The sequence below is a fragment of the Lithobates pipiens genome, unplaced genomic scaffold, assembly GCF_037356315.1.
Source record: "Lithobates pipiens isolate NorthernLeopardFrog02 unplaced genomic scaffold, aLitPip1_a1.2 Scaffold_13, whole genome shotgun sequence".
NCBI classification, from domain to species: domain Eukaryota; kingdom Metazoa; phylum Chordata; class Amphibia; order Anura; family Ranidae; genus Lithobates; species Lithobates pipiens.
In genome coordinates, this window is record NW_027507718.1 from 506,104,440 (window position 1) to 506,128,171 (window position 23,732).

At 42.7% G+C, this 23,732-nt stretch overlaps 1 protein-coding gene across 1 annotated transcript in view; it reads left to right on the forward strand.

The window, feature by feature from the left end:
- Positions 1–23,732, forward strand: part of DNAAF9 (dynein axonemal assembly factor 9) — a 199,675-nt gene that overhangs the window by 162,099 nt on the left and 13,844 nt on the right. The window contains exons 32-35 of the mRNA XM_077478035.1: positions 4,900–5,006; positions 10,794–10,868; positions 16,129–16,334; positions 19,343–19,408. Of these exons, the coding sequence (XP_077334161.1) occupies positions 4,900–5,006; positions 10,794–10,868; positions 16,129–16,334; positions 19,343–19,408 (454 nt within the window). The remainder of the gene's footprint in view (positions 1–4,899; positions 5,007–10,793; positions 10,869–16,128; positions 16,335–19,342; positions 19,409–23,732) is intronic.

Consider the following 23,732-nt stretch of genomic DNA (forward strand, 5'->3'; position numbering starts at 1 on the left):
CAGACAAGGAGAAGACTCATCAGAGATGCAGCCAAGAGGCCCATGATCACTCTGGATGAACTGCAGAGAACTACAGCTGAGGTGGGAGAGTCTGTCCATAGGACAACAATCAGTCGTACACTGCACAAATCTGGCCTTTATGGAAGAGTGGCAAGAAGAAAGCCATTTCTCAAAGATATCCATAAAAAGTCTCGTCTAAAGTTTGCCACAAGCCACCTGGGAGACACACCAAACATGTGGAAGAAGGTGCTCTGGTCAGATGAAACCAAAATCAAACTTTTTGCCCACAATGCAAAACGATATGTTTGGCATAAAAGCAACACAGCTCATCACCCTCAACACACCATCCCCACTGTCAAACATGGTGGTGGCAGCATCATGGTTTGGGCCTGCTTTTCTTCAGCAGGGACAGGGGAGATGGTTAAAATTGAGGGGAAAATGGATGCAGCCAAATACAGGACCATTCTGGATGAAAACCTGTTGGAGTCTGCAAAAGACCTGAAACTGGGACGGAGATTTATCTTCCAACAAGACAATGATCCCAAACATACAGCAAAATCTACAAAGGAATGGTTCACAAATAAACGTATCCAGGTGTTAGAATGGCCAAGTCAAAGTCCAGACCTGAATCCAATCGAGAATCTGTGGAAAGAGCTGAAAACTGCTGTTCACAAACGCTCTCCATCCAACCTCACTGAGCTCAAGCTGTTTTGCAAGGAAGAATGGGCAGGAATTTCAGTCTCTCGATGTGCAAAACTGATAGAGACATACCCAGGGCCAGATTAAGAACATCATGGGCCTGGTGCTGAGGATTTTGGTGGGCCTTTTATAAACAATACATAAATAAAAATTTAGGGCTGCGGAATTTAACGATTAATTGTTCGATTAATTGTTAATTTCTTCAATCGATCCAAATTATTATGATCGAGGACGATCCATGGAGTGAGCTCCGCGGTCTCGCCCATAGGAAAGGCTGCGGCTTCGGCCTAGCTCCGGAGCCGCGGCCATCTTGGTCCACCCGGCGGCAGCTTAGTAGCGGCGCGCTAACGTCACCATCGCCCACCTGCTTGTGCCGTCTACGCTGAGGACGGACGGGTCTGCCTGCTGTCTATTCCGGAGGGTATGACAGTGAGCAATATGTACAGGAGTGTGGAGGGTATGACAGTGGGCACTATGTACAGGAGCGAAGTGTGAAGAGTAGGACAGTAAGCAGTAATTACAGGAGAGGAGTGTGGAGGGAGGGTATGACGGTGGGCACTATGTATAAGAGAGGAGTATGGAGGGTATGACAGTGAGTAGTATGTACAGGAGAGGAGTGTGGAGGGTATGACATTGGGCACTATGTATAGGAGAGAAGTGTTGGAGGTATAACAGTGGGCACTATGTATAGGAGAGGGTGTGGAGGGTATGACAGTGAGTAGTATGTACAGGAGAGGAGTTTAGAGGGTATGACGGTGGGCACTATGTATAGGAGAGGAGTGTGGAGGGTACGACAGTGGGCACTATGTACAGGAGAGAAGTGTGAAGAGTAGGACAGTAAGCAGTAATTACAGGAGAGGAATGTGGAGGGAGGGTATGACGGTGGGCACTATGTATAAGAGAGGAGTATGGAGGGTATGACAGTGAGTAGTATGTACAGGAGAGGAGTGTGGAGGGTATGACATTGGGCACTATGTATAGGAGAGAAGTGTTGGAGGTATAACAGTGGGCACTATGTATAGGAGAGGGTGTGGAGGGTATGACAGTGAGTAGTATGTACAGGAGAGGAGTTTAGAGGGTATGACGGTGGGCACTATGTATAGGAGAGGAGTGTGGAGGGTACGACAGTGGGCACTATGTACAGGAGAGGAGTGTATGACAGCGGGCACTATGTACAAGAGAGGGGTGTGTAGGATATGACGTTATGTACAGGAGAGAAGTTTGGAGAGTATGACAGAAGGCACTATGTATAGGAGAGAAGTGTGGAGAGTATGAAAGTGGGCACTATGTATAGGAGAGAAGTGTAGAGAGTATGACAGCGGGCACTATGTATAGGAGAGAAGTGTAGAGAGTATGACAGCGGGCCCTATGTATAGGAGAGAAGTGTGGAGAGTATGACAGTGGGCACTATATATAGGAGAGGAGGATGAAGTAATCTGGGAAGGAAAAATGTAAAGGTTTGTGGAAGGATGTTTAGGGACTGCGTAGTGGTTAAGTGGGCCAGACATGGATTGAAATTACACTAATTAAGCAGAGACCAGCCATAGTCGATCTATGTAAGGGCTAGCTGGTTTTACACAAGTCAACCTATTAATCGACTTCAGTACAACCAGTCTGTCAGGTTTTCCCCAAAACAATCAGTGCTGCCAGCTATAGTTAGCAACACCAATTGTATGCACTGGCAGAACACAATAACACTGCGGGAATGATTGCCTCATTCACAGGTCAGCAGGTGAGAGGGTGTGTGGGGACAGGCTGGGGAGAGATACTAGTCCAGTGATGGAGAACCTTGGCACTCCAGATGTTTTGGAACTACATTTCCCATGGTGCTCAACCACACTGCAGAGTCCTTGAGCATCATGGGAAATGTAGTTCCAAAACATCAGGGGTGCCAAGGTTCGCCATCACTGTACTAGTCAGTCCCTGGGTAGGCAGTGGTTACTAATGCCGCGTACACACGGGCGGACTGTATGGCGTACTTAGTCCGTCGAAACACATTTCAGCGGACAGTCCGCTGGTGTGTGGGCTTCAGCGGACTTTTTCAGCGTGCAGTCCGTCGTACTTTGGTTTCAGCGGACAATCCGCTCGTCAGTATGCTAGTTCGACGGACTAAGCATGGCGCATGCCCAGAAAGGATTTACACGGCGGAAGGGTGCTTTGCTGTGTCTTGGACTTCCTATTTCTAGTCCCGTCGTACGTGCTGTACACGTCATCGCGCAAGCTTTCGACGGACTGTTTGGGTATCCGTGTGTGGTCAAGTCCGTTCAGTGGAAAGTACGACGGACTGTCCGTCGGATTGTATGACGAACTAAGTACGCCATACAGTCCGCCCGTGTGTACGCGGCATATCAGAGCCAGATACACACAGGTTACATACGCCACAATCGTTCGAGCGAGAGCAATAATTCTAGCACTAGACCTCCTCTGTAACTCTAAAAATGTAAAAAAAATGGAAAGCATCGCTTGGTACACAACAAAAAAATCGTGCTAACTTTAGTGTTTTTTTTTTATGAATGAAACAGTTTCTTTCCAAAAAAGTTTGAAAAATTGCTGCACAAATATCGTGTAACATAAAAAGTTGCAAAGACCACCATTTTATTCCTTAGGGTGTCTGCTAAAACAATATATAATATTTGAGGGTTCTGAGTAATTTTCTAGCATAAAAAAAATGATGACTTTTATATGTAGGAGAGAAGTCTCAGAATGGGCCTGGGTGGCAAGGGGTTAATTACCATAAGTAATATACAAATAATTATTATAAGCACTGTGAGTTCATCCTCTCAGTCTGCTGCAGAGTGTTCCAGCTTGTATTTATACTGCTGCTCTGTATGTAGCTTCTGACAGGCTGCGCAAGGAGCCCTGTATCTCCGGAACCATAGATGATAGCAGCCCCATATATTATCCAGTGCTGGAGTGGGTCTTTAGCTACCTACCTCCCAAATGTGGGGTCTCTGTGACTCCTGATCGCCGAGCTACAATCCTCGAAGTCTATCTTTTTTTTTTATTTTATTTTATTTTTTTTGGGCAAATGGGCCTATCTTGAGAAAGGGGCCTGGAGCTGTAGCTCCAATAGCCCCTATGTTAATCCGGCCCTGGACATACCCCAAGCGACTTGCAGCTGTAATCGTAGCAAAAGGTGGCTCTACAAAGTATTAACGCAAGGGGGCCGAATAATTGTGCACGCCCCCAAGTTTCAAAAATCCAATAGATGTCGTTCCACTTCACAATTGTGTCCCACTTGTTGGTGATTCTTCACAAAAAAAATAAAAATTTTATATCTTTGTTTGAAGCCTGAAATGTGGCAAAAGGTTGAAAAGTTCAAGGGGGCCGAATACTTTCGTAAGGCACTGTACAGCCAGAGCTACACTGGAATAGTTTAGATCAAAGCATATTCATCTGTTAGAATTGCCCAGTCAAAGTCCAGACCTAAATCCAATTGAGAATCTGTGGCAAGACTTGAAAATTGCTGTTCAGACACTCTACATCCAATCTGACAGAGCTTGAGATATTTTGCAAAGAAGAATGGGCAGAAATATCACTCTCTAGATGTGCAAAGCTGGTAGAGACATCCCCAAAAAAACTTACAACTGTAATTGCAGTGAAAGGAGGTTTTACAAAGTATTGACTCAGGGGGGGCACTATACAAATGCACGTCACACTTTTCACATATACATTTTTTTAAGACATTTTGAAAAACATAATTTTAATTATAATTTTCCTTCCACAATTATGTGTCACTTTGTGTTGGTCTATCACATAAAATCCCAATAAAATACATTTACATTTTTGGCTGTAACATGACAAAATGTGGAAAATTTCAAGGGGTATGAATACTTTTTCAAGGCGCTGTAAACTACTGTCCAAGTGTTTTTGATGCAGGAAAAAAAAAAAAACGCACTGGACTGCTTGTCGTCTTTCCTGGATAACGTCTTTGTTCGACATTTCAGGGGAGTACAGATCGTCTCATTCAAAGTACTGTATACCTAAACCCAAGAACGAAAATGACACTTATATTGTATCTATGGAACAGCGTTGTCACTTTATAACAGAAAATATGTTAAAACTACAGAACACCTCGTTTCCATAACATAGGACAGAGCTGTTCTGTAGTCTACAAAGAGAGCTGATAGCAGTCAGAGACTACAGGAAGGTATGAGCTCACTGAATTTCTGGTAAAAATGTGCTTGTTTTCTGGTTTAGGTATGACGGTCGGTATTTAGCAGGACCTCTGTCCCCGAAGATGGATCGTATTAGTGTGTGGTTCAGCCAACCGCTGGAAAAGGCTCGGTTTATGACCAGATGTAAAGGTAAGCCCTACATGTTCTTTTAAAGCTGATTCTGATATTTAAAATCCGGGTGCTGCAATAAGTGAAAATGCCTTTTCCCAAAACCAAAGACATACCGTATATACTCGAGTATAGGCCGACCCGAATATAAGCCGAGGCCCCCAATTTACCCCCAAAAAAACTGGCAAACTTATTGACTCGTGTATAAGCCGAGGGTGAGACATGCCTGTCCATCCCTGTGTGTGTGTCCGTCCATCCCTGTGTGTCCGTCCATCCCTGTGTGTCCGTCCATCCCTGTGTGTCCGTCCATCCATCCCTGTGTGTGTGTGTCTCCATCCATCCATCCATCCATCCCTGTGTGTGTGTGTCTCCATCCATCCATCCATCCATCCCTGTGTGTGTGTGTCTCCATCCATCCATCCATCCGTGTGTGTGTGTGTGTGTGTGTGTGTGTGTGTGTGTGTGTGTGTGTGTGTGTGTGTGTCCAGCCTACCTGTGTCCCGAGCCTTTGTCCCGAGCCTCCGTCCCGTGCCTTGCCTCCTTGCCTCCGTGCCTTGCCGCCGTGCCTTGCCTCCGTCCCGTCCCGTCCCGTGCCGTGCCTTGCCTTGCCTCCGTCCCGTGCCCTCTTCGTCGGCGCCTCAGCGGCCATTGTAAAATTCAAAAGCTGCGCCGCCGCCTTCGCCTGTGATAGGCGGAACACTGAATTTCCCAGCAGCCTGTGTTCCGCCTATCACGTACATCGTATCATCCTCGTCCGTAGTACGAGGATGATACGATGTCCGTGATAGGCGGAACACAGGCTGCTGGGAAATTCAGTGTTCCGCCTATCACAGGCGAAGGCGGAGCCGGAGGCGCGGCTTTTGAATGATAGAATGGCCGCTGTCTGTCTGCTCGACACGCTGATCGAGCGGGCAGACAGCGATGACTCGAGTATAAGCCGAGGGGGGCACTTTCAGCCTCAAAAAAGAGGCTGAAAATCTCGGCTTATACTCGAGTATATACGGTAAGCAAATTGCTGAGTAGAACACTTTTTGTGCTCCTGCTCTGCGTTTACATTAGGAGGCTGTCAGGCTGCCGAGTCACTGCTGAGAGGGGGAGCAAAATAAGCAGAACGACTAAATTAAACTTAAAGCTATAGGGCCTATATATACCAGTTTAGTCCACTGCTGTGCTTTGCAGAAGTTGTGTTAGGATACTATTGTTGCGCATTAGTGTGAATGGACTCTTACGATTGTAAACTTTAACCGCTTCAGCCCCGGTAGATTTTTACCCCCTTCCCGAACAGAGCACTTTTTGCAATTCGGCACTGTGTCGCTTTAACTGACAATTACGCGGTTGTGCGTCGTTGCACCCAAACAAAATTGACGTCCCTTTTTTCTCACAAATAAAGCTTTCTTTTGGCGGTATTTGATCTCTCTGCGGCTTTTATTTTTTGCGCTATAAACCAAAAAAGAGCGACAATTTTGAAACAAAAATGCAATATTTTTTTCTATAATAAATATAAATTTTTTCCTCAGTTTAGGCCGATATGTATTTTTGGTATAAAAAAAATATCGCAATAAGTGTATATTGATTGGTTTGCACAAAAGTTAAAGCATCTACAAAATAGGGGATCATTTTACTAGTAATGGCAGCGATCTGCGATCTTTTTATGCAACATTATGGCGGACATATCGGACACTTTTGACACATTTTTGAGATTGTCATTTATACAACGATCAGTGCTATAAAAATGCACTGATTACTGTAAAAATGTCACTGGCAGGGAAGGGGTTAACCACTAGGGAGCGATCAAGGGGTTAATTGTGTTCTCTCTCTGTGTTCTAACTGACGGAGGGAGGGGACTGTGTAGGGGAGATGACAGATCGCTGTTCATACTTTGTATGAACAGACTATCAGTTTCTTCGCCACACAGAGAACCGAAAACTGTGTGTTTACACACACAGATCTCGGTTTGTCACCAGCTACTCCGGGAGCGAGCAGCGGGCACACACGCACCCCTAGTGGCCACAGGGAGAAGCAACGTTACATAACGTTGTTTCGCCCTGCCGTGTCAAAACGCAGGACTCGCATTCGAGATGCCGTCATTTGAATGACACCTCAAATCGTGGCACAGGTCTGTCGCGATTGTCATGCGATAAAACGGACTGCAATAGCGGCAACCCACTTCACAGGGTGCATGTTGCCCCAAAGTACCTCCTGAATTCTTTTTGGGCGACATGCAACCCGTGATGCGGGACGCCACAATTGCAGCTTGTTTTGTCATGCAACAATTGCCACAGACCCGCGCCGTGATTTGAGGTGTCATTCAAATGAATGTCGTCTCAAATGCGAGTCCCGCGTTTTGTCATTCACGCCTCGGTGCTGTCAAATCGCAGCTTTTCCACGAATCTGCCCACGATTTGACATTGATTCAAAATTCTGTAGTGTGATTGCAGCCTGAAGGTGAATTTCTTCAGAGTTCAGCGAGGTCTAATTTTAAAAGAGAAGTATAGGATTGATTTCCTTTTTTGTTAGAATCCTACTTACCTAAGTGGATGCAGCAATCGATCCAATGCTACAACTGTTCCCTGCCGGCTCTAACACTGTGAACCGAGCGATCAACCACTGCTGATCACTCGGTTTTCACGGCTCCCGGAGCAGAGAGCTGCATACTGTCAGTCACCAGGCCCCCTGCGCTGACTGGAGCGCTGAGCTGTGGAGGGGCGGGAGCAGCTGGCTCCGGCTCTCAGCAGCTTGCTGAAAGGCTGAGCCGGGTGCCGGTCCAGGCATATGGAATGTTCCCAGCCATACGATCGTGATCCTTCCTGAGACTGTACTGGCTCTGTGACGACAGCGGGCTTCCGCCCACTCTCTGTTGAAAATGGGTCACGGGAGTGGAAAACGAACTGCATTCCTGTGATCCACAGGAGAAGTACAAGCTTTGGCTGTACTTCTTCTTTAATGCTCATTTTATGTTACTAAATGGTCACAGTTCTGCTTTGTTTTGTAAAACCGTGGATTACGAGCGTAATTCATTCTGGAAACATACTTGTAATCCAAAGCACTTTGTATAGCAAAGCAAATTTTATCCATAATGCCGTGTACACACTGCTGGACTTTTCGACAGCAAAGGTCCGATGGAACAAATCTGTTAGACCATGTGTGGGCTTCATCGGACCTTTGTTGGTCGAAAAATCAGACGGACTTTCGATTTAGAACTCGTTTCAAATCTTTCTGATGGACTCGAGTCGAAAAATCAGTTTGTCTGTATGCTAATCCAACGGACGAAAACCAACGCTAGGGCAGCTATTGGCTACTGGCTATGAACTTCCTTATCTAGTCCCATCGTACGTCATCACGGTTGAATCCATCGGATTTTGGTGTGATTGTGTGTGGCCAAGTCCATTCATTCGGAAAGTCCATAGGAAGTGTGCCGAAAGTCCGTCGGGAAGACCGTCGGACCTAGTCTGCAGAAAAGTCCGGTCGTGTGTACGCAGCATAAGAAAAAAATAGAAACGCAGATGATTCGTTCCACAACTATTTATTCATAAGTCCTTCTGTTTATAGTCCATATAAAAAAAATTATAGCAATGTGACCAGGTTGTGTAACCATAAAATGTCTATCCACACATGGAAGCCTCCACAAGGGGATAAGAAGCAAAATCCATCAGAAGCTCCAGAGTATAAAAGAGAAGAGAGGCGCCTCTAAGTGTAGCAATATGATTACATTTAATGAAGGTACAACATTTAGCCACTCACATGGTTGATGATTAAAAGAGACACATCTAAGTATGCAGGGATCCGGGGTAAAGATGTCCACATAGACCGTCCTCTGCACCGCCGGCTCTCATTGCTGTCATTCTGCAATTGTGCCTGGGAAGACTACCCTGCAGTAGAGCGATCTGAAAGCGAGGCTTGAAGCACTTGTGGAGCGCAGCGTGGTAGGGACAGCTTCAATGGCAGTGCAGAGGTCGGTCTATGTGGACAGCTTTACTCCGGATGCCGGCATAGTTAGATGTGCCTCTTTTAATCATCAACCATGTGAGTGGCTAAATCTTTTACCTTCATTAAATGTAACCATATTGCTACACTTAGAGGCGCCTCTCTTCTCTTTTATACTCTGGAGCTTCTGCTGGATTTTGCTTCTAATCCCCTTTTGGAGGTTTCCATTTGTGGATGGACATTTTATGGCTACACAATCACATTGCTATATTCTTTTTATAAGGACTATAAACTGAAGGATTTATGAATAAATGGTTTAATCCTCAACCATGTGAGTGGCTAAATGTTGTACCTTCATTAAATGCAATCATATTGCTACACTAAGAGCCAGATCACACAGGGGTGGCTTCAAAGTCGGAGGACTCTGAAGCCGCCCTGCACAGTGCGACTTGCAAAATGACTTCTGTATAGAAGTCAATGCAAGCTGCTCTGAAGTTGCCCCAAAGCAGTACAGGAGCCTTTTTTTGTGAGTAGGAGCGACTTGATTCGCTCCTATTAGAACGGTTCCATTGTGCAGAATGGAGCGCGACTTGTCAGCTGGCTAAGTCGTCCGACAAGTCACCCCTGTGTCAACCGGGTCTTAGAGGCGCCTCTCTTCACTTTTTATACTAAGTTGTGACTTGACGCTACTTGTATATCAAGACATCGCTTGTATATCAAGTCAATTTTTTTTTTTAAATGTTGCTTGTCTTGCAAAACGTTCTCAAACCAAGGTTTAAGAGCTGCACGATTCTGGTTAAAATGAGAATCACAATTTTTTTGTTTAGAAGATAGAGAACGATTCTCGCGGCGTAACATCATCTTTCACATTAAAACAAAAAAAAAATAGGGCTAAGTCAGTGTATTTTTTCCCCAAAAAATTGCATTTGAAAAACCGCTGGGCAAATAGTGTGACATAAAATATTGCAGCAATTGACATTTTATTGCCTAGGGTCTCTGCTAAAATATATAATTTTTGGAGATTTCAAGTCATTTTCGAGCAAAATATATTGATTTTACCTCCAACAAGTGTCAGGAAAAGATTTAGACTTTAAGACCCCTTTCACACCACACCGCTGATAGCGTCGGCAGTAAAACGCCGCTATTTTTAGCGGCGTTTTACCGGCGGATTTGCGGCGCATTTCGGCCGCTAACGGGGAGCTTTTACCCCCGCTAACGGCCGCGAAAGGGTTAAAACCGCCGGCGATAGGCCTCAATAGCAGCGTTTTGCTGGCGGCATTACAGCGCTGACCCATTGATTTCAATGGGGAACAGCGGTGGAGGAGCGGTAAACACACCGCTCTTTCACCGCTCCAAAGAAGCTGCTGGCAGGACTTTTTTCTGACGTTCTGCCAGCGCACCGCTGTAGTGTGAAAGCCCTCAGGGCTTTCACACTGCACACAATGGTGCAGCTTCTTTAGGGCGGATTGCAGGCACTATTTCTAACGCTATAGCGCCTGCAAAACGCCCTGGTGTGAAAGGGGTCTAAGTGGTTAAACTTCTTGCATTTACACATTGTTTAAAAACTTGGCAGAGTTGCCTGGATTTTCTTCTTTACACACAGAAGTTTATCCCTTTTGATCTAAGAAGGAAGAGTTAGTTACAATGTTTCATTTTAAAAACTTGGCAGCCTACCTGAATGTTTTCTTTTGACAGCTGAATGAGCAGATACGTCTCTCCACTTGTTATATGAAAGAATTGCAAACTCTGCAATAGAGATGGTCAGGGGGGTTGAATCGAGATCACGTTTTTCGAACGATTAATTGTGCAGCTCTACAAGGTTTTACTGTAAACTGTTACAATGTTTGATGCATTCTTTATATCCTCCTCCTCCTTTCTTTGCAGCCATAAAGTCGTCCCTTAAACCTTTCCCCTTCCGTGGTAACATGTACCATATAGTTGGGAGAGTCAAGTTTTCAGGTAAGCTGTTGTATGTAGGAGATTAGTTTGTTCACTATGATTTAATGTCTTGTGTTTACCGCTTTATATCTATTTACGTGGCAATTAGTGAGAAGCGGATGATAAATACTGGAAGCCCAATCATGCTTTGTGCCTTTTGCCACTATTTAAATGTGGTTTGGGATCAGGGGCAGGATCGCTGCAATAGCCTAAAACGCCAGATATGAACGGGGCCCTCACTTTCTGCCGGGGAATCTCCCAGCGGACAGCTAAATGAGGCCAGGGATGCAGCACTGCACTGCCACATATACGAGCCCTTCCTAGCACAAGCATACCTTGCTTTGAGTACTGGTGTACCTCTGCACATCAGATCAGAGTAGGTCTTAATTAGTGCCAATTTCCTAAACCGAGAGCTGGCAGTAATTCTTTAATAGTTTGTCACTGCCACAGATTACAGATTGTTAAAGTGGCGATAGTATGAGCCGCCTAAATCCACTGCACTCGTTAGTAATAGAGATGCACAGAAATTTCGGCGGCCAAAATATATCCGACTAAAATGGTGTTACCTGCGTTTTTGCCGATGAGAAAAAAAGTGCCCTATAATGCACTGAAAACGCGACTTTGGCCAGGACTATGCCGCGACATTACAGCAACTTTGCCGCGATTTTACTATGCTTAATGCTTTGTTTTTCATAGGTCATGTGACTCAAAAGCCTCATCGAAAACGTAATGCAATAGATAAGAACTACATTCTAGTTCAAGGTTATCTGCTGCTGTTTCTAATTAAAAAGTGTGTACATACATGCATATATTCTAGAAGCAAAACTCTGACACAGCGTTCAGATCGGTTACTTCTTACACTTCTAATTTATTCCTGGGCGGTGTTAATATTTTATACACAAAGATACGGCATTGCTATGTCAGTCTAATAGTTACATCTCATTGGTTGAAATAGAAAATGGAAAAACGTGATGCTTGAAGGTTGATTGAATCAGGTTATGTCGTCATATATGCATTCTTCTAATGCGTGGGAAGCAGGGTATAGACCCCATCTTTAGTTCCAAACAGAGTCAATCTGTATACTACATAATAAGTAAGGAGTTGCATAGAAACATGTATACACGTAAGCAAATAGACATTTTCTGATTATCAGTATGTACATTACATTCCTTCACAGTAACACGGGTGCGTTATTGGTGCATTCTTGCTGCGTTTTCAATGCATTTTAATAGGGAGGTACGTTTTTTGTGCAGTTTTTTTTAACTGACCAAAAATGCAGCAAGCAGGATTTTTAACACCACAAAGGAAACTCAACGAACCAGTGTGAGGACATAGAATTTAATGGGATACATATTTCTTTAACTTTTCTTGCACAGAAGGTGCCAATAATGGCTGACAATAAATTCATATTTAAAATTCAGGATATTAAATAAAACGTTGAGCATAATACAATTCTATTTCAAAAATATATATATTTTTTTAAGTGAGAAAAAATAAATAAATAAAAAGTCCATATAGTGAGAGAGAAATTCAGACAGAGTCCACTTGTGTAATGTATCTTCAATCAATATATCAAGTGACGATGTGATCCCTTCACCATTGAGCAAGTTGAACTCTCACCTCAACAAGTGGACCTCTGATAAATCAGATAGGTCAAAAACGCATGTTCCCATCAAGGGTAGATCATAAGGTTACAGCAGACCAAGCGGAAGCATTTCCAGGTAAGGTTCTCCTCCGTATCATCAGATCAATGTGATATCATATATGAAAAAGAACAGGCAAATCTAGTGCTCTCCGTTGATGTAAATTTATTAAACAAATAAATAAAAGACAAATACCACTCACATTTAAAAGCACTGATCTCCAGTGCTGAGTGTTCAGATAAAAAGAACCATGCATGGATCAGTGTGTCAGCTGGCGGATGACGTCACGACGCAGGTCACGTGGTCCGTACGCGTTGCGTCCCAGAAAGTAGGCGGGACTTCATCAGCGGTGACGGAATGACGTCGGACGGCCGCTTTTATACCAACACACCATTAGAGAACCAATAGCAAGCGGAGTTGTGCGCAAGACAGATACCGTAGACCGCACGTATCAAACGTGACACCGGAACAAACATCTGCGCTCACTCCAAACACAGGAAGGAGAGAGAGAGCATCAAAAAAATATATATATATGCTATGGAGACATGAAAACAAAACCAAAGGGAAGCAAAATAATAGTCTGCTAATTGGCAACAAGATACAATCCTCTAATTATTCTCACATAAATTATGTGAAGACCGAAAAAAGGGATATTGCCTAAAGAAACAGTACAATATAATCCCCTGGTAAGTCAAAAATAGAAATTTAGTGAATATACCCGCCATGCCGCTGACGTCATCAGCAAGCTACACTGATCCACACATGGGTTGATAACAATATGTACCAAAATATAAATCAGAGCTAAAAATAAAAATAAAATAAATAATAATAAATATAAAAATATAATTAAATTAAGAATAAAATACAAATACACGTATAAAAAGAAAAAATTCTTAATGCAATGAAAATAATTCAATTATCTGTCCGAAATGAAACAATTTAAATCAAAATCCACGTTTAGACCTCTCGGGGCAAGAACCCTTGTCTCATGGATCCAGTAAGATTCACGTTTGCTTAGTTGGCGTATGAAGTTACCTCCACGCCAATGTTTGGTCACCTTCTCAATCCCCCAGAAACTCAAACCTCTGGGATTCTGAGAGTGCACCAATTTGAAATGGCGAGACACATTGTGGGTTTTTAAACCTTTTTTGATATTATTTACGTGTTCACCCAACCTCACGTGTAGGGGTCTGGAGGTTCTGCCAATATATTGGAGACCACATTCACATTGTAACATATATACCACCCCTATAGTAGAGCAGGTAATAAGTTTATCGATCTTATATTCCTTATTGTTACTTGTAGCTATAAAAGATTTTCTCCTTTTTACATTGCATCTAGAGTGTCTGCATGCCGTACATCTACCGCACGCATAGAAGCCGGATAAGAAAGAGAAAAGTCTACTTTCAGTTTGTACAGGGGGATCGATAACACTTGGTGCTATTTGGTCACGTATTGATGGAGCCTTCTTATATATGAAAGAGGGCCCTCTGTTGCCTGCACGGCCCTCTTTCATATATAAGAAGGCTCCATCAATACGTGACCAAATAGCACCAAGTGTTATCGATCCCCCTGTACAAACTGAAAGTAGACTTTTCTCTTTCTTATCCGGCTTCTATGCGTGCGGTAGATGTACGGCATGCAGACACTCTAGATGCAATGTAAAAAGGAGAAAATCTTTTATAGCTACAAGTAACAATAAGGAATATAAGATCGATAAACTTATTACCTGCTCTACTATAGGGGTGGTATATATGTTACAATGTGAATGTGGTCTCCAATATATTGGCAGAACCTACAGACCCCTACACGTGAGGTTGGGTGAACACGTAAATAATATCAAAAAAGGTTTAAAAACCCACAATGTGTCTCGCCATTTCAAATTGGTGCACTCTCAGAATCCCAGAGGTTTGAGTTTCTGGGGGATTGAGAAGGTGACCAAACATTGGCGTGGAGGTAACTTCATACGCCAACTAAGCAAACGTGAATCTTACTGGATCCATGAGACAAGGGTTCTTGCCCCGAGAGGTCTAAACGTGGATTTTGATTTAAATTGTTTCATTTCGGACAGATAATTGAATTATTTTCATTGCATTAAGAATTTTTTCTTTTTATACGTGTATTTGTATTTTATTCTTAATTTAATTATATTTTTATATTTATTATTATTTATTTTATTTTTATTTTTAGCTCTGATTTATATTTTGGTACATATTGTTATCAACCCATGTGTGGATCAGTGTAGCTTGCTGATGACGTCAGCGGCATGGCGGGTATATTCACTAAATTTTTATTTTTGACTTACCAGGGGATTATATTGTACTGTTTCTTTAGGCAATATCCCTTTTTTCGGTCTTCACATAATTTATGTGAGAATAATTAGAGGATTGTATCTTGTTGCCAATTAGCAGACTATTATTTTGCTTCCCTTTGGTTTTGTTTTCATGTCTCCATAGCATATATATATATTTTTTTGATGCTCTCTCTCTCCTTCCTGTGTTTGGAGTGAGCGCAGATGTTTGTTCCGGTGTCACGTTTGATACGTGCGGTCTACGGTATCTGTCTTGCGCACAACTCCGCTTGCTATTGGTTCTCTAATGGTGTGTTGGTATAAAAGCGGCCGTCCGACGTCATTCCGTCACCGCTGATGAAGTCCCGCCTACTTTCTGGGACGCAACGCGTACGGACCACGTGACCTGCGTCGTGACGTCATCCGCCAGCTGACACACTGATCCATGCATGGTTCTTTTTATCTGAACACTCAGCACTGGAGATCAGTGCTTTTAAATGTGAGTGGTATTTGTCTTTTATTTATTTGTTTAATAAATTTACATCAACGGAGAGCACTAGATTTGCCTGTTCTTTTTCATATATGATATCACATTGATCTGATGATACGGAGGAGAACCTTACCTGGAAATGCTTCCGCTTGGTCTGCTGTAACCTTATGATCTACCCTTGATGGGAACATGCGTTTTTGACCTATCTGATTTATCAGAGGTCCACTTGTTGAGGTGAGAGTTCAACTTGCTCAATGGTGAAGGGATCACATCGTCACTTGATATATTGATTGAAGATACATTACACAAGTGGACTCTTTCTGAATTTCTCTCTCACTATATGGACTTTTTATTTATTTATTTTTTCTCACTTTATGTTATTTACTATATTATTTTGTATTTGCGCTGTACTGATATATTTTTTGAATTTTGAAATGTGGGATTTGGTAATTTGACCTACAGTACTCTAGCTGCACTTTTATATATTTTTTCACTGTATTTGTTGTGTTTTTTAGCGCTGGTTGATTTTTCACTTTATATATTTTTTTAAAACTTAAATTTTCGGTTTCGGTACGTGCATCCTGCATTTTTGGTTTTGGCACCAAAATTTCCATTCGATACACCTCTAGTCTGGTAATGGTACCTACACTGACACAAATGCTTGTCTGAGTTAGGCACAGGTAGTTTTTAAGTGATCTACCGCCAAAAGCACGTTAGAGCTGTATAGAAATCCCCTGTATGTATTTTATTAAAAGCAATAATAATAAGTATTGGGCTGCAACGTTCTTAGCACAGGTTTTGAATCCTGCTTGTGTTTAGGGGGCCACATCATTTAAAGTCCTTTTTATTGTGTTCCAGATTCTGAGCAGATGGTGGAAGTTTGTCATCACACACTGAGTAACTCGCTGAGACTTCTCCCAACGGAGGAAGGACCGGCCCCTCCACCGGATCCAAGACACGATGTGCGAGAGAACAGCATACACCACCACTGTGTCCTTGTCTTCACGGGCTGCTCACTGAAAGAGGAGGAGGTAAAGGACTGGCTACAAGAATGTGCCAAGCAGGTGAGCATACGGGACTGGGTGCGATATCAAACATTCAGCTTTATATGATCTATTGACTCATTTGTGTGTGTAAAATTTAAGATTTAGCTATTGAGCACTGTAAACGACTTCCTTTTTTCTAACAGTGCAGCCAGGTTAATATGAGTAGGAGGCTAGAACTCCATCTACTGTCTGGAAATTTACATATTCATAGAGTATTATGTTTGTACCTTTAGTTTGCGGTTGGGAATCGGTTAGTTGGTCTCAAACAAAATAAAGAAAACTATATTCAAAGACCCCATTTATTACCTTTTACCTTTAAAACTGAATTTTAAAGATTATTCCTAGAACTAACTTGTTGTTTAACCCCTAAAACCCTTCCTCTAAAGAAGATCTGAGCTGTAAAAGGCAATCAGAAGGAAAGGAAATTAAAAAAATAAGACAACAGTAAAGTTAGCTAAATTTTTTTTTTATATTGTGAAAGATAATGTTACGCCGAGTAAATTGATACCCAACATGTCACGCTTCAAAATTGCGCCCGCTCATGGAATGGTGACAAACTTTTACCCTTAAAAATCTCAATTTTTTCCATCTCAACTTTTAAAACAAATCTACAGGTTGCATGTTTTGAGTTACGGAGGAGGTCTAGTGCTAGAATTATTTCTCTCACTCTATCGATCGCGGCAATACCTCACGTGTGGTCTGAACACAGTTTTCATATGTGTGCTTGGAGGGACGGTGTGCATTTAAAAAAACATAACTGTTCTTGTAAAAAAGAAACTGTGTCACTTTTATTCCTAAACATCCCTTGTAATAGAAAAAAAGCATGACAGGACTTCTTAAATATGAGATCTGGGGTCAAAAATACCTCCGATCTCATATTTACACTAAAATGCAATAATAAAAAAAAAATAATGAAATGTCCCATTAAGAGCTATGGGCGGAAGTGACGATTTGACGTCGCTTCCGCCCTGCAATGATATAGAGACGGGTGGGGGGGGGGGGGCATCTTCCCCGCACTCGTCTTCATACCAAGCCAGGGAGCAGGCCCGAATGTCAGTCACTACCGACTGCTCTGGTAAGCAGCGGAGAACACCGGAGAGAGAGCGGCGGGAGGACCCCTCTCCCGCCACTAATAAAAAGTGATCATGCGGCGAACACTTTTATCGGAATCCGGACTGATCACTGAAGAAGAGGATACTGGGGTTATGGCAGCTAGCTGTTGCCATAACAGCGCTATCCCCCTTCAAAATGCCGACATATATAATGTTTCTAGCAAAAAAAAAAAAAAAAACGGATTTTAAAAATAGGCTCAGTCCTTAAAGTGGTTGTAAACCCTTACAACCAACTTTGACCTACTGGTAAGCCTAGATTAAGGCTTACCTGTAGGTCCAAGAAATATCTCCTAAACCTACACGGTTTAGGAGATATTTGCCGAAAGACAGGCACCGCTGTCTACGGCGCATGCACTGAGCGCGCCACGGTCAACGGCGATATGCTGCGAGTGGCTGCTCCCATGCGCATGCGCGGGAGTGACGTCATCGCGGCTTCGTCGAATGACAGCGGCGGAGCAGCGAGATCCACCGAGAAGATGAATGCGCCGGACTACAGGAGACAGCGGTGACTTCGCTGGCTCCTGTGTCAGGTAAGTGACACATAATGGGCCATTATGCTTTACCTTTGCAGGGAATGAAAGAGGAAGTAAACCCATCAGGGTTTACTTCCTCTTTAAGTGGTTAAGATGAAAAAAAAAATTCTTACTTTACAACCCCTTTAACCACTTAAGCCCCGGACCAATTTGCAGCCAAAGGACCAGGCCCCTTTTTGCGATTCGGCACTGTGTCGCTTTAACTGACAATTGCGCGGTCGTGCGACGTGTGGCTCCCAAACAAAATTGGCGTCCTTTTTTTTCCCACAAATAGAGCTTTCTTTTGGTGGTATTTGATCACTTTTATTTTTTGCGCTATGAACAAAAATAGTGCGACAATTTTGAAAAAAATTCTATATTTTTTACTTTACCAAAAAATATAAAAAAAACATTTTTTTCCTTAGTTTAGGCCGATACGTATTCTACATATTTTTGGTAAAATAAATCGCAATAAGCGATTATTGATTGGTTTGCGCAAAAGTTATAGCATTTACAAAATAGGGGATAGTTTTATAGCATTTTTATAGAAAATTTTTTTTTTACTAGTAATGCCGGCGAGGAGCATTTTATTTATTTATTTTTTTTTAATTGTGACTGCGACATTATGGCGGACACATCGGACATTTTTGACACATTTTTGGGACCATTTATACAGCAATCAGTGCTATTTAAATGCACTGATTCCTGTGTAAATGACACTGGCAGTGAAGGAGTTAACCACTAGGGGACGGTGTAGGGGTTATGTGTGACGTTGTGTTTTTTTTTTTTTTTTATTATAGGGGCGTGGCCTGGCAGGTGACGTCACTGATCATCTTTCCCTATAAAAGGGAACAGACAATCGGTGACAGCCACAGTAGGAAGTATGGGGAGAGGTTTGTTTACACAGACCTCTCCTCGTTCTTCAGCTCTGTGACCCGATCGTGGAACACCAGCGGCGATCGGGTCCGCTGGTCCCGCGGCCACGGTCACGGAACTCAGGACCGGGTCGGGATTGCGTCGGCGCGCTCCCGACCCACAGCTGGGCATTTAAAGAGCCACGTACAGGTACGTGATTTTGCCCAGCCGTGCCATTCTGCTGACATATATCGGCATGAGGCGGTCCTTAAGTGGTTAAGTAAACCACCATGGTCACCAGGCCACCATGGTTGTGGTGAGCAGCCTCCAGTACAACATGCGATGTATAACGTTACAAGAAATGTAAAGAGCAGGTAGAAATGTACAGGTTCATTGAGCGGTTAGACGAATCTGTAAAGCTTTTTCTTAGGACCTCTTCTGCAAAATGTTCCAGACATCTTACCATTTGAAATAAAGCTGCACTCCGCTGTCTCGTAAATTCAGACTTGCATTTGATTTGTAAACAAAACTGTTCTTTATATCACAGAAACCCGAGAAGAAGCCTTTGAGAACAAGACGGTCCCTAACTGTTCAGGAAATCCGGAGTATTCATGTAAGTGAGGATAATGATTCTAGTAAATATAATATCTGTCGAGCATCCAGCTGTCGATGTGTCTTGCAGCGCCTCGCAAAAGTATTCACCCCCCCTTGGGGGTACATCTTATAACCTAAACAGTCTTCCTCTGAAGCAGCACCAGGGCAGAACACTAAGAACACAACCTTGCTTATCTATACCCCAATGTGGGGAATGGTTTAGGTCAGGAGAGTCCGTGCTCAATACTATAATGACAGGATAATGTGAGATGAGAGTACCTGGGTCAATCCACTATCATACTATAACCGTAAAGTTAATCTAGGGGTTAGTTACTGCATCAGTTGCCGTAGTATGATCATCTAGCCAACAAGTCCATCCCCTTTCAAATTTTTGTGAGCAACCCCTGCCCGTGTAGGTGGCTTTATACAGGGGCAGACTGGCGTTCACTAGATTTTTCCAGAACCTGACAGAAGGGGGAGAGGATTGCTTCCAGTTCATTGTGATGGCCTTGCGTGCATAGTACAACAAGAGGGGTATTAGTGTTTTCCTAGCCCTGAGGATTGACATTTGCTCCACCAGCCCCAGCAGATAATATTTAGGATCATAGGGAACACTAATCTTAACTATCACATGGAAAACCTCCCTCCGATAATGTGCGATTGCTGGGCAAGCCCAAAAATGTGAAAGAAGTCCCCTGGTTGATGGGAGCACGCCGGGGAATGCGCGAGCGACAGAGGATTTGCATCATTTAATTTACAGAACATGCCCACAACTTTGACGATTTTTTTTTTATTATTATTGTGAAGCAAACAACAAATAGGACAAAAATAACAGAAAAAGTCAATGTGCACAACTATTCACCCTCCTAAAGTCAACACCTTTTGCGGCTATCACAGCTCTGAGTCGCTTTGGATAAGTCTCTATGAGTTTGCCACATCTTACCACTGGGATTCTTGCCCATTCCTCCTTGCAAATCTGCTCCAGCTAATTCAAGTTGGATGGTCTGGGCTTTGACTAGGCCATTGCAACACAGTTACATGTTTTCCCTTAAACCTCTCAAGTGTTGCTTTAGCAGTGTGTTTGGGGGTCATTGTCCTGCTGGAAGGTGAACCTCCATCCTAGCCTCAAATCACACAGAGTGGTACAGGTTTTACTCAAGAATATCCCTGTATTTAGCACCATCTTTCCCTCAACTCTGACCAGTTTCCCAGTCCTGACTTCTGAAAAAAAAATCCCAACAGCATGATGCTGCCACCACCATGTTTCACTGTGGGGATGGTGTTCTTTGGGTTTTCTTTGGCCAAAAAGTCCAATTTTAGTCTCATCAGACCAGAGCACCTTCCTCCATACATTTTGTGAGTCTCCCACATGCCTTTTCGCAAACTCAAAACGTGCCATTTTGTTTTTTGCTGAAAGTAATGGCTTTCTTCTGGCCACTCTACAATAAAACCCAACTCTATGGAGTGTACGGCTTATTGTCGTCCTATGTACAGATACTCCAGTCTCTTCTGTGGAACTCTGCAGCTCCTCCAGGGTTACCTTAGGTCTCTTTGCTGCCTCTCTGATTAATGCCCTCCTTGCCCGGTCCGTGAGTTTTGGTGTGCAGCCGTCTCTTGGCAGGCTTGCTGTTGTGTCATGTTCTTTCCATTTGGTTATGATAGATTTGATCAAAGATTTGGATATTTTTTTAAAACCTAACCCTGGCTTGTATTTCTCATCAAAATTGTCTCTTACTTGTGTCTGGAGAGTTCCTTGGCCTTCATGGCAGTGTTTGGTTAGTGGTGCCTCTTGCTTAGGTGTTGCAGCCTCTGGGGCCTTTCAAAAAGTTGTGTATATGTAATGACAGATCATGTGACATGTGGATTGCACACAGGTGGACATCATTTCACTAATTATGTGACTTCTGAAGGTAATTGGTTGCACCAGAGCTTTTTTTTAATACATATGCACATGCCAATTATCAGTTTTTTAATTCTGAAAAATAGTTTTATGTATATATTTTTCTAATTTTACTTCACCAATTTAGACTATTGTGTTCTGATCCATCACATATAATTCAGATTAAAAAAACATTGAACCTAAAGGCAGTAATGTAACAAAATAGGTAAAAATCCATAGGGCGGTGAATACTTTTGCAAGGTACTGTACTTGGAATTTCCAGGTATTGGCAGACTGCTGGGGTGCCTGGTTTGTCCCTTAGCTAGAAAGGACTGTCAGGGAATGGCTTTTGTTTTTTTTATACTTTTTTGTTTTACAGAGAGGGCATTCGTGGACGTCCTCCCGTGCATGAGCTGCCTGCGCGTCCCTGCAGCGCGCTCTGTGATCACCAAGTTAATGAGACTCAACTGATCGCAGTAAGGGCAGATCCCAGCCCCTTACCACGTGATCAGCTGTCAGCCAATAACAGCTGATCACGTGATGTAAACAGAATATCGGTAATCTGTATTTTTTTTCCCCTCATGCTGCCAGCGTGAGAGGGAAAAAAAAGCCAGTCAGAGGAACATAGATCCCTCACACAGAGAACCACGGCTGCCTCATCAGTGCCACCTACCTTTGCCCACCAGTGCCGCCCATCAATGCCCACCAGTGCTGCCAATCAGTGCCACCTCATCAGTGCTCATTAGTACCGCCTTAGCAGTGCTTATTAGTGCCGCCTTATCAGTGCAGCCTCATCAGCACACATCAATGAAGGAGAAAAATTACCTGTTTTCAAAATTATTTTTTTAGCAAAAAATAAAAAACCCAAGTGGTGATTAAATGCTCTATTTGTGTGGAAAAAAAAGGACATATGGGTACACTGTTTGACTGCGCAATTGTCATTCAAATTGTGAGAGCGATAAGCTGAAAATTGGTCTGGGCACGAGGGGGGTTTAAGTGCCCAGTAGTCAAGTGGTTAACCGGCAAGCCTATCGGCCCACTATTTACACTGATAATCAGGGCACTGAGGCTGCATTTACACCTCAGCGTTTTGTAGCTTGAAGCTCAAAAATGCTGGAGGAGAAAAAAAAAATAAAAAAAAAATCAATGATTTTCTATGAAGTTGGTTCACATCTCCACTCCATGTCACCTGAAGCTCAAAATATTCTGGAATTTTTTTTTTGACGCTCAAATCGGGCAGATTCTGGCATTTTTGGCACGTTTCTATTCTCATAGAAATGAATGGAAACGCGCCATTCGCGTTTCTGTGCGTATTCAGTAGTAATAGTATATGAATAAATAGATGTAAAATAAATACACAACTAACTAGAAATCATCATAAATATGTAAAATAAATGAATATATTATAATACATTATTAAATATCAATTAACCTCTAACCTTAAAAAATATTTAATGTATATTATTATTAATAATAATAAAATGACAAACACCCAAACTCGAACAAAAAATACATTATAATGTTTAGTTATTATTTTAAGGGGTAAGGGTTAATTATTTATTTTCTGATACTTCGTATTACTTTATTGAATTTATTTCTTATTTTTATTTATTTGTGCATTTATTTTACATTTATTTATTAATTTATGACTATTCATATGATAAAATTTAAAAATAAAATAATACTAACCTTAACCCCAACCCTAGCCTAAAGTCGAACCCCTTACCCTATCGAATTCATCAAATAAATTAATAATAAAAGAAGAAATAAAAGTTGATGGAAAAGCTGAAATACCTAGCCACAAATGATGCAACAGATACGTTTTCTCTAACGGCTAATAAAAAAAATGCCAAAAGCGCGCGTAAAGCACGCCGGAAAAGCGATCAAAGACGAAACGCTCAGGTGTGAATGCAGCCTTATCAGCTCACATCGGTGAAGAAGAAAAATTACTTTTCTTTTTCATACATCATGGGACACAGAGTCAAGCTAATATTCATTACCTACTTGGTTCTACTCCATCAGCAGGTGAATAGACACTGGTAGACCAAAGGCCTTCAGACAGGAAGTGATCCCCTATATAACCCCTCCCACACAGGAAGCATTTCAGTTTTTTAACCAGTGTCTGCAAGGTGGATGGCACGGTTTGTTTGAGCTCTCTGAGCTCCAGTCCTACAAACAAAATAAATCAAGGGATTGACCGATCGGGTACATTTGACACAGGCTTAAATGCTTAGATAAATGGTACCCGGCCTATAGCAAAATGACGGCCTGTCAGTGTTTCTGTTATCCTGACTGGATGTCATATGATGTCTTTCAGGACAACAGCCGGCACGCGCTTGCGGGGGCACGCAGTGTGGAGATCAGTAGTGCGGCATGTCAGTCTGACACACGCAACACAGATCTTGGTAAAGAGTCTGAGAGGGACTCTTTACCATGTGATCAGCTGTGTCCAATCATATCCTGG